This window comes from Amphiura filiformis, chromosome 1 (genome assembly GCF_039555335.1).
Source record: "Amphiura filiformis chromosome 1, Afil_fr2py, whole genome shotgun sequence".
Taxonomy (NCBI): Eukaryota; Metazoa; Echinodermata; class Ophiuroidea; order Amphilepidida; family Amphiuridae; genus Amphiura; species Amphiura filiformis.
The window spans coordinates 60,357,556-60,372,612 of NC_092628.1; the positions used below are offsets into that span (position 1 = coordinate 60,357,556).

At 43.8% G+C, this 15,057-nt stretch overlaps 1 protein-coding gene across 1 annotated transcript in view; it reads right to left on the reverse strand.

The window, feature by feature from the left end:
* Positions 1 to 13,073, reverse strand: part of LOC140150053 (3-phosphoinositide-dependent protein kinase 1-like) — a 79,853-nt gene extending 66,780 nt beyond the window's left edge. The window contains 1 exon segment of the mRNA XM_072172059.1: positions 12,797 to 13,073. Coding sequence (XP_072028160.1) covers positions 12,797 to 12,823 — 27 coding nt within the window. The 5' untranslated portion in view covers positions 12,824 to 13,073.
* Between the last annotated feature and the right edge of the window lie 1,984 nt (positions 13,074 to 15,057).

Sequence of the window (15,057 nt, forward strand, 5' to 3'; positions counted from 1 at the left end):
TGGGAGATCCCCTGTGGAAAAACCGCTGAGCCCCCAGGAATGCTCTGCCTAGCTTCCCTTGGAAGAGCGCTTGCTCTTCTTCGGGCTTGCCAGCTGTTCCTGTGCTACCCTTGCGCCTCCCAGAAATGGGTGCTACAGAGGTAGTGGGCTCGGGTACTGTTGGTGGTGCACGGCCTGCTGAAGTCGGAGCTCCTACCCATGGTAAGGGCAGTTTCCGACTTCTTCAGAGTGCTCCCGTTGGTAGCTTCTTTGCACGGTCCTCCACCGTAGCGCAGAAGCATCCAAAGAGAAAAAGGACCCTGCCTTTCCATCGCGTTGAGCGATTGGAGTGGCAGGCCCCACCCCCCGGCGCTGAGTGGACACCCTATGGGCTAGGCCCATGGAGCTCTCGTTGAGGCTAGCTGTTAGCACGCTAATAGGCTCACCTCATGGAAGAGCTCAGATGTTGTCTGAGCGTGATACGCTTGCGACATCTGGGTCCCTCTCGGATCCCCTCAGGTAGGTCCTGTGGTCCTCCGCGTTACATCGCAGAGGGCGTGCAAGCACGCGGCGTCATAGCTCTACTGAGCTCGACAGCCCCACGATATCTACCCGTGAGGTTTGCGGGAATGAGAGTGCAGGCGTCCCCTGTGAGGAAGCAGCAGCTGAGCATCCTACTGAAAGGATCCCCTTGTCCTCCACCATGGACTCCCCCTTAGGGGGTGTCCGGAGGAAGATCAGTGCCGTTGCTCCCCTCGCGGGGCAGCGGGGGAAGGAGATTGTAGTGATGTCACTACCGGACTCAGCTTCCGACTCCTTTTCCTCGCCCACAGTATCCGTATCATGCTCCGATGATGACGGTAACTGAGGACGGGCATCTGAAAGCGGGTAAGAAGGCATAACCACTGTGTGGCTCGCCGACTACCTGCCAGCAGAAGAGGGAGTACTCCGCAAGACCCTGAGGTATCCGCCATGGCACCACTGGGTCCGCATGCTCTCGCAGCCGCCGTCCTAGCGCTAGCAGCACGGGCCTACCCTGATCAAGATCTGGGTTAGCCCCATGCCGGCTGGCCTGGTCAACAGCTGATGTTGGTACTGCGTGGCCATCGCTGGCGACACTTGCCACGGTGCTAGGCCGTGGAAGAAACACCCTGCGGCGGGTACCACGGGCATACCCAGCCGGCAGCTGACCCTGAAAGGATCCGCCACCAGGGTAACCCCATGGTACTGCAGTACCAGCACCGCCTCCCCCTTGTTGCCACAGAGACTGTGGCGACTAAAGGCGGTGCTGCGGTACCGGTGCGGTATCAGCGTGGGTACCCTTGAGGGTTCCCAACTGTGGACCGCTGTACCCTCGCCACACCTGCGTTCCCTGTTGGGGATCAAGCTGTGTGCTGGCGTGGTACCGGCGCGGTACTAGCATGGGTACCCGTGAGGGTTCCGGCTGTATACCGCTGTATGCGTGGTTCCAGCGTAGGTGCCCGTGAGGGCTCCCCGGCTGTGTACCACTGTACCCATGCCTCACTGCGTTCCCCGCAGGGGATCAAGCCCGTGTATGGGTACCCCGCTATACCGGCTGTCCCTTGGCTAGAGGGAGCTTGCCTAGTACCACGGGTAGCTGAGGGTGCATACCCCCGATCAATCACCTCGCCACCTGAATAGGCAGCGTCAATCAATGGAGCTATGCCCTGTTGATTTGACAGTGATCGATCAAGAGAGGGTAATTGACCCATTGGCGATAATGGATCACCCACGCTCCGCTGGCTCTCGAGGACATAAGTGGGTTGTTGATCAGCTAGGCTGTTCAAGCTACTTACTGTACCCTCTAGAGCTTCGCCCAAGGTCGCTGTGTGTGGCGGACCACTCACGGCAGCTATGGGCGGGTGCATAGCGGCTACCACTGAAGTCAAGCCGTAGCTCGTCTTTGTAGCTGCCACCGAATGCACCTGGGTCGCTGTCCCGTGAGAGACTGCGAGCCCAACCCCTGAATAATCGCCAGCCAGTCCCTGTGGACAGCCAGCAGCTATTCTAGGGCCCAGGGTATCGCTTCGGCGGTCCCGCCATGGAACGCTGCCGTGTGACAACCCCAGTTGGTTCTGCTAAGACTACACCCACAGCGTTAGCAGCGGTATCGTCTCTGCTGAACCCATGCATGCTAGGGTTCAACCCAGGCAAGCCCGGGTACCCTTGCATGCTGCCCGTCGCTGGCTACTACTGTGGCTGTTTGAGCCCGTAGATATGCCTGCAACAGACGGGTGTCCTCCTGCTAAAAACCCGTGAGGATTTTTGGCTAGAGGACTGGTATCCTCCTGCTACAAAACCCGCTAGGGTTTTCGCTGGTGGTTACCGCTCTGCTGCCTGCTACTTTGCTCCGACGTATAGTCAGTGCTTTCGCTGGCTGCTGAGCCTTTGGACGCGCTTAGCAGTCCCCGAAGGAACCGCCTGCTTGTCCGGGACCGGAGCCCCTTAAGCAGACCTGCCATGACCCATAGGGGCTGTCACAGCAGAATCTACCGTGTCGACTGGTATCCTCCTGCTGCAAAACCCGCTAGGGTTTTCGCTGGTGGTTACCGCTCTGCTGCCTGCTACTTTGCTCCGACGTATAGTCAGTGCTTTCGCTGGCTGCTGAGCCTTTGGACGCGCTTAGCAGTCCCCGAAGGAACCGCCTGCTTGTCCGGGGACGAGCCCCTTAAGCAGACCTGCCATGACCCATAGGGGCTGTCACAGCAGAATCCACCGTGTCGACCTTACCAGTGCCCTTGGTAGATTTCTTCTTCGTCTTATGGCGATGATGGAGCCTATCCCAATCGCTCAAGCTGGAACTCGGAGAGTCCTAAGCAAAAGAAAGACATCTAGAAGATCGTGAGCACTCCCTGTGGGAGAAACAGAGCGGGTGTGGGTCCCGTTCCGTCACCAGGGAAGGGCAAGCCCGACAGGGCCGAGGCGAAGCGAGGAGAAAAGGGAGGGGCACTACCCCCCAACACGCGACTCAAGCCCAGTAAGCAAACCTGAGCACGGAGGCTGGTCGCTAACGTTAGTGGTAAAGTAAGGACTGGCTAACTTTATTACTAAATGTCAGACGGGTCCCTACCAATCCCCACCGTATGAATATCTGATTAACTCGTCTTATCGGACGGTAATGAAGACATAACGATAGAGTAATCACCCTAACATAGCAACAATAACCTACCGTACATGAAATACAATGTGTATGTACAAACATCTATTGTAACTTACAGGCTGCAATGGTTGTTTTACGTGGGAAACAAAATGAATGGCGCCAACGAGCGGCCATTTTGAATTGCTCGTGTGTCCCGTGATACAAACGGAGGCACGATATGTAGCTAAGTTTTGGATCGTTTTTTGTCACTTTTTCGCCAGAAAATGCCGTCAAAACTATCCTCAGCCGAACAATACCGGTTTGGTTTTACCTAAGGTGTGAAACTACAACCGATATCTCGCCTTTGGTCGAGAAATTGATACACAGTGCTATGAACAATCGATAGGCACGTCTGTGTCAGTCGGAGACCAAGGAGGATAAGGGCGATCATATGGTGTGACGTCACCTTTTGGGTGAGTCCACCGGGGATCGGGGTTTTGTTATTTATTCATTTATGTGGGACAAAATGACTATTGGTTTTTCCGCATCTCGGGATCGATGCAAGAAGTATCTTAATCAACATCGGAAACGGTAAGATCGACCGGTGTACTGAGTCTGGCATTTCTGAATAAACATGGCTGCCATTGCCAGCTTTGGTACGAAACCCTGTTTCCAACAAATTTTCCAGGAATTTTTACACTAAAATCTTGTTTCAAAGCTTTGTGATTATGAAATAAAATGTGGGCAATTCCAAGAGCATCATTCCGCAATGTGAAGTTTGCATACGCAAATTACATTGTAGGGTGGTTTGGAAAAGTTTCTCCTATCTTAATTCTTAATCATTCACTTACCAAAAATAGTTTCCATTATGCTATTCCCTAGACATGTTTAGCTGCTGCATTCAAAAGATATTCATATGCAAACTTTGTATTGCGGAATGATGTGCTTGGAAGTGCCTATATTCTCATTTCAAAATAAATCGTAATAAAACAAGTAGTGACACTTTTGGAATGGCATCTACTTTACCAAAGATCTGTTATGCATTTTAATTTAACAAGCATAAAACATCATAAACATATTCAGTGCAAACAAAATACAAATACATGCAGAAATAGTGACTACATGTAGTCTCTTTCTGAACAAGTTCAGGCAAGGCAAAAAGCAAACTTGTATAAATTATAGAATGATTTAAATTAGGTACATCCTGTGCAGCTATCAACATGATCAATAGCTATTTTAGTTCCAAGTTGCCTTTCTTGTAGTTCCTTGATTGGCAGCCTTTTCCCCCACCCACATACCCATCAAACTTGAGATTTTGGCATGTGTAGAAAGCTCATATTTTTCTCTTTAGTAATATATGAGATATATTTGCTTCACGATATGAACTAGCACTGACTCAGTGCCTTCAGCCCTGGTGCAGCGAGTGCTCCGCACCCATGATAGACAGGCGACACAATCAGCCAACTGAACTACAATCAAGTGCAAAATCCCTGGGACACTTGTTCCTATTTCATGCTTGTGGTTAAGTAAAACTGTCCATGGGTGTGAAGTGAAGTAGAAGTTCACAAGATATTTTAATTGTATAGATTTGAGCCTATTTCAAACCCCCCCCCCCCTGCACCCACCAAGCAATGTTGGAGCAAACATGTTATGCATTTCAAAATTGAGGCGTTTGGTATACATACATGTACAACACTGAATGGGGAGGGGCTTTGAACTGATCAAGTGCCGCAGCAATTTAAAATGTTGTAATTTGCTGTAAAATTTGCAATATCCAAAATTTAACAAAATCAAAATTATTTGATATCATCAGGACATTCCTCATATCGTCAGCCTGCTATGCTAAATGCCTAAGTCATTCTTACATGTTTCTCATTTGCAATTTTGATTTTCTGAATAATAAACCCATAATTCATCAAATTTCCAGCCGCATTCTTCATAAACTTTAACCATTAAAACCAATTAGCAAACATAACGTCAAAAGTAAAACATAACCCGATATAAAAACGTCACACAATGATACCAACTCTATTACATTTATTCCTGTTTATAAATAATAGCGACTACAAACACAGTTATTGAGAAATAATTTTTTACAATGAAGGAAGGACGGACTGACGGACGGATCTTCAGACGGAAGCGTTCTTATAATCTTTACTCTATTTCATAGCGTACGATAATTAGGCAATGAACTGGATGGAAGTTTGAGTCATAATAGGTTTTGTCCATGTAATTTAGCGATCGTCACTCACATGATTAATGCACATATTTTAAGCTGGTTCCCACATGCAACAATCTAGATGATAACTTCCAAATGACCCAACAAGACCTTGCGATTTAGCATATTTTGCGCTGCAAATCTTATCAGGTCAAGAAGAACCTCTGGCTGTGCTACTCCCCACTAAGTCACATCACTGTAACCCTTTAAATGGATATCAGGCTCAGAAACCGACGCAAATCCTGTGAATCGATTCAACCAAAGATTCTCGTAAAACATCAACGGGCGAATCCATATCGATTCGCATGTAGTGCATTGGCAGTGTACAGAAAGAAAAAAATATGTACCTAGTTTGAGTCCCGGTTTGACTATTATACTTCATTATTTAAACAACCGAACCCCCAAAATGGCGAATTATAATAATTTACTTAAATCATTTTAAATAATTTGTACAATAATACTGATTTGAGAGGGCATTTTAACAGCAAAAACAGCCATCGCCCATCGGTTGCATGCCGATGTTTCGTTCGCCCAGGGATGCAAATTGTGCGGGAGCGGGGAGCACCGCTCCTAGGAAATGAGTCAAAATTGAGGAAATAATGCCATGGGAAGAACAAAGAAAGAGAGGAAAATGGAGGGAAGAGAAGAAAAGAAAAGGGGAGAGGAAGGGGGAAAGAAGAAAGAAGTGAGGTACAAGATAATAGGAGAGGGCTGTGAGGCAGTGAAGCTACTGAATGGAAGAGAGGAAATCTTTAAAGACACTGGTTGTACAAAATTTGGAGGAATTCACATTATTGTTCAAGAAATAAGAGCAAAAAGACAAAGGTGTTGGTGTTAGAATATGGAAATGGGATATGAGAAAATTTACAATTCATCACCATAGGAGGTATTCAATGTAATTTAACAGGAAAAAAAGAAGTTGGATGAAGGCAGGTGGAAACAGGGCACATATCTGAGGAAATTTACAGAGAGGCGGTAATCATATCTGAGGAAATTTATAGAGAGGCTTTTATGGGAACAAAAGTGATGAAGGAATTCAGTGTATCAATACTAATGCCACTGAGAAGAGGACAAACTGGAAAATATTGAGGAAATTTAAAAAGAACCATAAAGCACTGAACAAGTTGTGCTCCCTCTGACAAAAATATGAAAGAGGAAATGGAGTGGGGGGTAAAGGAAAATAAAAGGAGAAAGGAGCCTCTGTCCCACCAAAATTGAGTAAAATACCAATTTTTTGCGCGCTACGCACACATATTATCCTCATAAAGCCTTTTTTGGAAGCTCCAAGACTTAACATATAGTCGCTCTAAGAATACACGCTATATTAACATTCTCTTCTTTTGAAGTGCAGAATAAAACTTACAGAAGTACAAAAATAAAAACCTTGCTCCTGAGGAAGAAATCACAATTTGCACCCCTGCGTTCGCCAGAGCCGCCAATGACTAAATCAGACCCGAGATGATCAGATTGTATGAGGGCAGTATCAATCATTGTGCAGTGGGAGTGGGATGTAGATTTGAGCAAATCAGGGATTCTCGCAAAATTCTCTTGTGAGAATCCAAATAGATTCGCTCGCACTGCCACAGATTTCTAGGCCTGGATATCCAGACAGGCTGTTCACAAGGTTATTTTGCTTTTACATACTTCATATTACCATATTTTGTGACCAATTCCGAGAAATTGCGCTCGCAGCCTCGGATGGACAGACGGACGGAATGACGGACAACCAGGAAACATAACTAAATTTGAGAATTTCAAGTACTGTAGCACAGTAACTCAACTTAAGGTAAGCACTTATTACCTAAAATGTTGTAAATTATCAGGTAATTACTGATGGGTAATTTACCAATTTAGAACACTGTTCATGCATCATGCAAAAACCACTGAGACTTTGATCAGAAAGTTCATCAACATTTGGGCGAGTTCAGTGGCGTAGCTGCCCCGGGGGAGGGCAATTGCCCCCATGGCAAAATGGACAATTTGGGCCCGCCCTAAGCGCTATTTGGGCCCCCGTCCCCTAGTTTTCGGCAACTTTGGAGAACCACAGGAGTACGGGACCTATTCTGATGCGCTAGGATCATTCACAGTTAATTTGAAAAAAAAATGGAAAAAAATCGTGCTCTGCAGCTCTTCTCCATTGATGAATATTGGAAGAGGCTGGGTTCAGGCCCGGCTGACAGGGCCTCGAATGTGAAGCTCATCGGTAAGCAAATTTGTCACTAGATAGCCTTCTCGAGCAAATATCTGTACGTACCCAAGTTGACTCTCGAACAGCAGACTGATGATCAAGAATTAGATAATTTTGCTAATAAAGTAATATGGGCCAGCTGAAATGCTGGTGGGCCAGAAAGTTATAACTGGCCCTGCCTTGCTCAAGAAGTCTAGCCACAAATTTGCTCACCGATAGCTTCACATTTGAGACTAGTGACCATTGCATTCAATGTAGTCGAATTTGGTGAAGCATGACACCGTGTAAAGCAATGGAAGTTGAGAAGTAAACAGCCGATCACGACACACGACTGCATTAAAAATGTTGCTAAAATTTTAGCATTTTAATAAACTGTTCAAAATAAGCAACTTTTACTCAAAAGATACAGTAGACTCATTGAAATAACTTCATCCAAATTTGAACATTAAAATATACTGCGCAAAAAAAGTATCCTTACACTTGGAAAAATAATCTCAATTCCAAAACTGAACCATGTTGGAATAAATTTGTTTTTTTAATAGATGCATTATCTAATCCTGCACATTATGACTCCACTTTGAATCCAGTGTGACCTCAAGAAGTAAAGTTACAAGCAATTGAATAGACGAAGGATGGTCCAGTTTTAAAAGTGACAAACTGAACTCACACATGACCTAAAATGGAACACACAGTCACACACGTACACAACATCACAGCCAAGGCCAATAGGCAACTTGGTTTTAAAGTAAGAAATCTCATATCATGTCCGCAAGAGTAAAGCTCTTGCATACACAACACTAGTCAGACCACTCTTAGAGTATTCCTCTACAGTATGGGACACAGACAACGGAGAGCTGATCAAAAAGATTGAATCAGTACAAAGACGGGCGGCAAGATTCGTGAAGAGAGACTACAAAAGTCCTTCCAGCATGTTGACATCCCTTGGATGGGATAAACTTGAGCTTCAGTAGGAAGGTCAATAGAGTCACACTCTGGCATAAAATCCCAAACGGTCAGACAGCCATCCCAGAGCAAAAGTATCTGCAGCCGGTGAAACGCCTCACACGAAAAGAACAACAACAAAGCATACCAAAGACGATCGGGGAGAAAGGACTGTTGGGTGAACTCGTTTTTCCCAAACACAATTAAGGATTGGAACATTATCCCACAAAACATAGTAACCATTGAAGAAACAAAGTCATTTAAGCAAGAGGTCCTGAACCACTATCAAAGTCAACAAGTATAACATCTTTAACGCATTGCGCACAACTTCCTCCTCGTCTGGTTACAATTGTAGCGTTGAGGAGTATTCCAGCAGAAGCAGAAGCAGAAATTGGCCTATACAAGGCGCAAAAACATTCCAACAAGCGCAATAAAGAGACAACACAGTTTCTTCAATGAAGCTTTATATTTAAAGCAGTTTTTATTTCTCTGTACTTTTCATAACTTTTATTTTATTTGTCAGTTCTTTTGCTTCAGTTTTCTTTTGTTCCTTTTGTTTTAAATTAAAGGCACACATAAATTAGCCATTCACCAATCAAACCAGATGTCTAGTCCGTGGAGTTTTGAATGGGCCAGTTTGTCACTTTTGAAACTGGACCTTCGTGTAATCAAATGCTTGTAATTTTGCTTCTTGAAGTCACATTGGATTCAATGGGGTGTCATAATGTGCCGGATGAGATCTAGAATGTGACGCTATCGGTGAGCTAATTCTTCTCGAGCAAATCTAGGCTACAGACCATTGCATTCAAAATCTAGTCGGATTCGCTGAAGCATGACACCGTGTAAAGCAATGGAATTCCAGAAGTAAACACAGCCGATCATGTAATGCGATTGCATAAAAAATGTTGCTAAAATTACACTTCAGCAAAATTTTAGACTGTCCAAAATAGGCAAATCTTGCTCAAAAGATAGTTGACTCATCGAAATAACTTTCAATTTCATCCAAATTTCAACACAGGGGTGTTTATTCTTCCGTTAATCGCCCCCAAAGGGGAGGGAATAATTTTACCCCTTTGGGGAAGAATTTTGTACTTTTAAAAATGTATAACTGGAACATGTATTATTATGTTTTATGGCTATTTTTGGAATGAAATAGATGGTCACTGGCAGGCAGTGACTGCTCTACAGGTAGGTGAATTCATCAAGTGCCATTTCCCCATTTAGGGAAGAATTATAATAGGTACATTGCATTAGCAATCATGTAGACTTTTACCCATTCCCATCCCAAAAATATTCTTCCGTTAATCGCCCCCAAAGGGGAGGGAATAATTTTACCCCTTTGGGGAAGAATTTTGTACTTTTAAAAATGTATAACTGGAACATGTATTATTATGTTTTATGGCTATTTTTGGAATGAAATAGATGGTCACTGGCAGGCAGTGACTGCTCTACAGGTAGGTGAATTCATCAAGTGCCATTTCCCCATTTAGGGAAGAATTATAATAGGTACATTGCATTAGCAATCATGTAGACTTTTACCCATTCCCATCCCAAAAATATTTTGAGGGAAACCATGGAGGGACTTTAGAATAAAACAGGAAAAAGTTGGGAATTCTTCCCTGCCTGGGCAATAGTGACTATAGGTAACAATGCACACAAAGATAAAGGGAGCTCTGCTTTGCATATTTCATACAAAATCCATTTTCTTTTTAGTTTGGACATCTGCCTAAACGCTGAAAACACCTACTGGTAGCAAAAAGCTGCAATTTAGGATTAAGATCTTAAGATACTTTTGTACAGAGCAAGTGTACTGGTACAAAAAAGCTGTAAATCAAAACAAAAATGCTGAACTCTCACACCCCTGTAAATAATAAATCACAGCTAGCTCTGAAAATAATAAAGAGCCTAGAGGTGTTTGCCAGTCTGTCTTCCCTTTGAACCATTAGTCCTTAGATGTAATGGTTCAGTGTCCAGACTGTACCATCTACATTTAGGAAAGAAAATAGGAAAAAAGATGTTTTAGGGAAGACAGAATAGAACACCTCACAACTTAGCCTAACAGTTGTATAAAGAAATTTCTGGGTCTGACAACACACCTATATTCAGTCAGGGAAGGAAGGGAACAAGAAAATAAGGAAAAGTACATGTAGATAGCAACCAGCCTAAAATTTTCCCTTTTGGGTCAATTTTTTGGCGTCTCAGCTGGGGAAGAATCTGGGGACGGATGTGACACAGCGTGGTAGGGTGAGGGAATAATTTCAATTTTCTGGAAGAATAGACACCCCTGTAACATTAACAGAATAAATAGCATCCGGTACAAAAAATTGCACCGCTGTCCGACCGAAAAACCATAGCAAAGCACTCTAGCATCGAATGCGTAACTATCGCGTCCAAATTCGAAGCTTCTCGACTCGAGTACCGTAATGACTCTGTCACAGGTGATGACAATGTCAATGAATGTCTAGTACAAGGAACTTATACGATGTCCTCATTCACAAACTGATACTATCTGTCCATCGTATAAGACTTACCGTACGGCAATGTGGTGAAGGAATATTACACAGTCAAGAAAAGGCTCCATCATTTTTTATTATGATCCTCCCAGTCTCCCGAAACATCAAAAGCGTTGCACTTATACTTACTTAAGACTGTCCTTTTTCACATAACGCAGACAAAGTAGGGCCAACTTGCCTAGAAATGGTCAAATGTTGGCAAGAAATATCTCTGTGTAATCCTATGTAAGTCCCATATCACATCGTTATCGGCGATCAAGGGTTTTTTTTTCTGAAGTTTGGTTGGTACCCACCAGCGTCATGCAATGCATGTGACGTGACACAGCTAAAATAATCGACCGGGAAACGGGGATCGTTAAAACGTCAACAAATGTCAAAACACAGAAAGCAGTAAACTTAATGGCGAGCGGTCCGAATTTTGAGCCATACAAGTTAACGTGGTGAACTATTAAATGAATGTCAATGTGAATGTCATGCCCTTTACTGTACTCTAGGCCTGATCATATGCTGGAGTTAAACTGGCAAACTGCATGACTGGTACATGTAGATTGTTGTCAGCGATACACATGACAAGTTATGTGACAAATGAAATGGACAAACACAAACAAACTTTGTTGGAAATTGTGAATTACATTTACCATATTTGATCAGGTCATCAGTGTTTACATTTATATGCATGTAGGGTAGCACTACCAATTATCGGACAATGCCAGTTATCGGACGATTACATGGTTTGGACCATGTGGAGTTGTTTCTTCAAGTCAACATAAATTTATATCGCATCAAATGAAAGAACAGATACTTACTGCATTTAAATGGCTGCCTTACAGCTGGTTCCGTTTATTATTATTTCGCAAATACGAGCGTGAAGGGACTGAGTATGCCTCTTTATTATTAAAAACATGTTACTTATGAGGTAGCGTAATTCGGCATGACCAATTTGTGTGGGTCTTGAGCTTTTCATAATTTACTAAAACTGATATATTTTTATTATTATGTTTGTTAAACTGTGTAGTTTCTGCAACAACATCTGACATGATCGGTTGCTAACAACGCTTCCGGCTGAACGAAGTGTCCGATAATTGGCTTGTAAAATCTGCGCATGCCCAATTACCGGACACCCTCTGGCCTTCATATAAACAGTTGCCAGCCAGCCGGCGCTGTATGTCAATTAACATGTTGCACTATGTTAGGTGTATTTTAGCTTATTTTAGCGAAGTTGAGAAGCATAAATAGGGTTTGATGTTAAGTTTAAGTTATATTATAATGTTATGATTAAAATAGTTGATGCGCCTACAATGTATAGGCCTACATTGTACCTAAATGTGGTTTGCGGTGGGGAAAATGCCACCGTGAAGTATCAGACAATGTCCAAATATAACCCAAAATAATGAAGGAATAGACACAAACTTAACTGCATTTGGTTGAGTTGAAAAAATAGATGTGTGCCGTTATTTTTGCGGGTGTCCGTAACTGGCTGCGTAGTGTCCGATAACTGGCATAGGCGTCCGATAACTGGCAAGATGCCTCAATGTGGTTTTCAATCCATATATCTATAATGGCTTGTCTCGTCATTTCAAATTTTATGTTACATTTAGGGCTGTCTTTGGTCATTACGTGGATGTTCTATAGTTGGGAAAATATTCTTCAGTTTTTTAAATATTGAGCAAATTGCTTAAGTGTCCGATAATTGGTAGTCCTACCCTATCATTCATTGTAATGTATGGTGGTATGTGGATGCCTACAATTTATTGAGATTCATCCCTAACTAGTAAAAAGCACTGATCACAGCAACTTAACAGTATAAAATCACAGATATGGGTAAGTAAGAGATCATAGATCCCAAATATACTTACAACTTCTCCGTTTTCTACGCCGTCCATGATGTTATTCCAGGTCCCAGAATCGACTTTTCCTGTCAAATTGTGGGAGCTGCCATCTTCCGTATACAGGATTAACTTCGAGTGCGCATGTCAACTCCGCCCGCTCCTAATGCCTCATGGGATATGAAACTTGCAGATTTTCTTTAAGAACCAATACAGCTCAATTGCTCAAAAAATGGGCAGTTTCTGTCCACAAACAGAAATATAAAGGTGAGTTTTAATTCAGATAATTTATATGCTGAATTCGCGAGAAAACCAGGAAACGTCAATCCAATCCATCAATTTAGTGATGGGCGGTATTTGTCCACAGCCCTGTGCAGCTGTAAACGAATGGGAGGGGGGGGGGGGGGGCTCTTTAAAGGGAATGGGGTATAACTTACTGACTAGGGAAATGAAGCTAGTTCGCAGTGCAGTGGCAAACTTAATATAAAAACATGAGCAAATCAGAACTAGTTCCTTTTATCATGATTTCTCAGCGGCCGGGGGGGGGGGCGTTAGGGACCGTTCACAAAAACTTGTAAGGGGGCCGGCCTGATGCAAAAAGAGGGCCCTTAGAATTGTTGACCCTCCTAAGGGGGGGGGTCTGAAAAAATGACCACAAATTTTCCTGGGAAAATTGAGTTTATACGTTTTTCAAGATCAAGTTTTTGAGATCTCAAAAGTGGGCCCGAAAAGTTTTCGCATGAAATTTTTTTGCACTCAAGCCCCCCTAACAAGTGTTTGTGAACGGTCCCTGATAGGGGGGTCATTGAATTTTCTTACCAAAATAAGGGGGGTCATAATTTTTTTACACCAAAATTACTGGTGACTCAGCATTTTCACCCACTATAGGGCCTATAGGCGCGCATTTTTTTAACTTCCAATCAAAACATGCATATGTGGCCTAATAGGCCTACTCAATTTTTGCACGCTCCGCGCACGGTTCTTTAGGCCTACACTTAGGCCTACAATGCAAGTGCTCGCCGCACCTTTAATATAGTTCAAACTTGTCTTGAGTCTTTGTGGGCAAAAGTGGGGAGTCAAAACCGAGAGTCATGGCCCGAGAGATTCGGGCTAGAGATAGGGGGGTCATAAAAGGATTGACTCCGGTCACCAATATATTCATACCCCCGAAGAAATGACATCCCTATGCAATAGTGGACGGGGCCATAGCCTAGATCCCGTGCACATGATCATCTGCGGGCCGTCGTTGGACTGATTTTATATCATCTCAGGGGGTACGGTACAGTGCCCGGGTATGTGTCGAGAAATACGGTATATTTGCTGGTATATATATGGCCGGCCGGATTTCATTGCTGGCCCTGCGCATCCGATGATTGCCACCCCGACACTGCCACCTACTTAATCAGTGGCGTAGCCAGCAGGGGGGGGGCAGGGGCCGGTGCATACCCTGAAGAAAATACACAAGTGTCCATCCATATCAAAACGATGCACTTGTCGTCTGCTACATGTGTCTCATTTCACACAATAGCTAAGAGTCATCTACCAGACTCATCTCATGCGGAGGTCACTTCAAAACATCCCTGAAGTCACATGGTTAAGGAGCCTCTCTATATTCCTAAACCATGTGACTTGGGGATGATTCGAAGTGGTCTCCACTTGAGATGAGTCTGGTATTTATTCCTAACTATTATTTAAAAAGAGAAACATGTAGCAGCCGACAAGTGCATCGTTTTGATATGGATGTAGGCCCTACACAAATGTGCACAAGGGGCACGTTCGCCCTTTTGAGGATGGGGCATGTTCGCCCTATATCTTCCCCGGGCGGACTTACCCCAAACTGGAGGGCGGACCTGCCCCATCAGCGTATTATGCAAAATATTGATAATTATACCATTAAACAAGGTAAAACTACTGAAAAGCATGTTTTTTAAAGTTATGTGGTATCAGTATTACTCATACCACCGTTTATATCCTAATCCATAATCTCCCCGAAGTTGTAAACATGATACGTTTAAGCTCACTTTAGACCCCTACATTTTACCATGACCCGACCCCTGCAACAAATTTAGTGACTCCCCAGAAGAGAATGAATGCCCTGTATACTCTTGCTAAATGTTTGCATTGAATATGTTATTATGCAATGTTTAAACCTTTTTTGTGATTAGGGTGAACTTACCCCACATTATATGGGCGAACCTGCCCCAATATGGGGCAAGTTCGCCACTTTGCAAAACTTTTTGTTTGCTCTATCCTGTTGCTATTGTAAGGCCTATAGTTCTGGGATTGTGGCC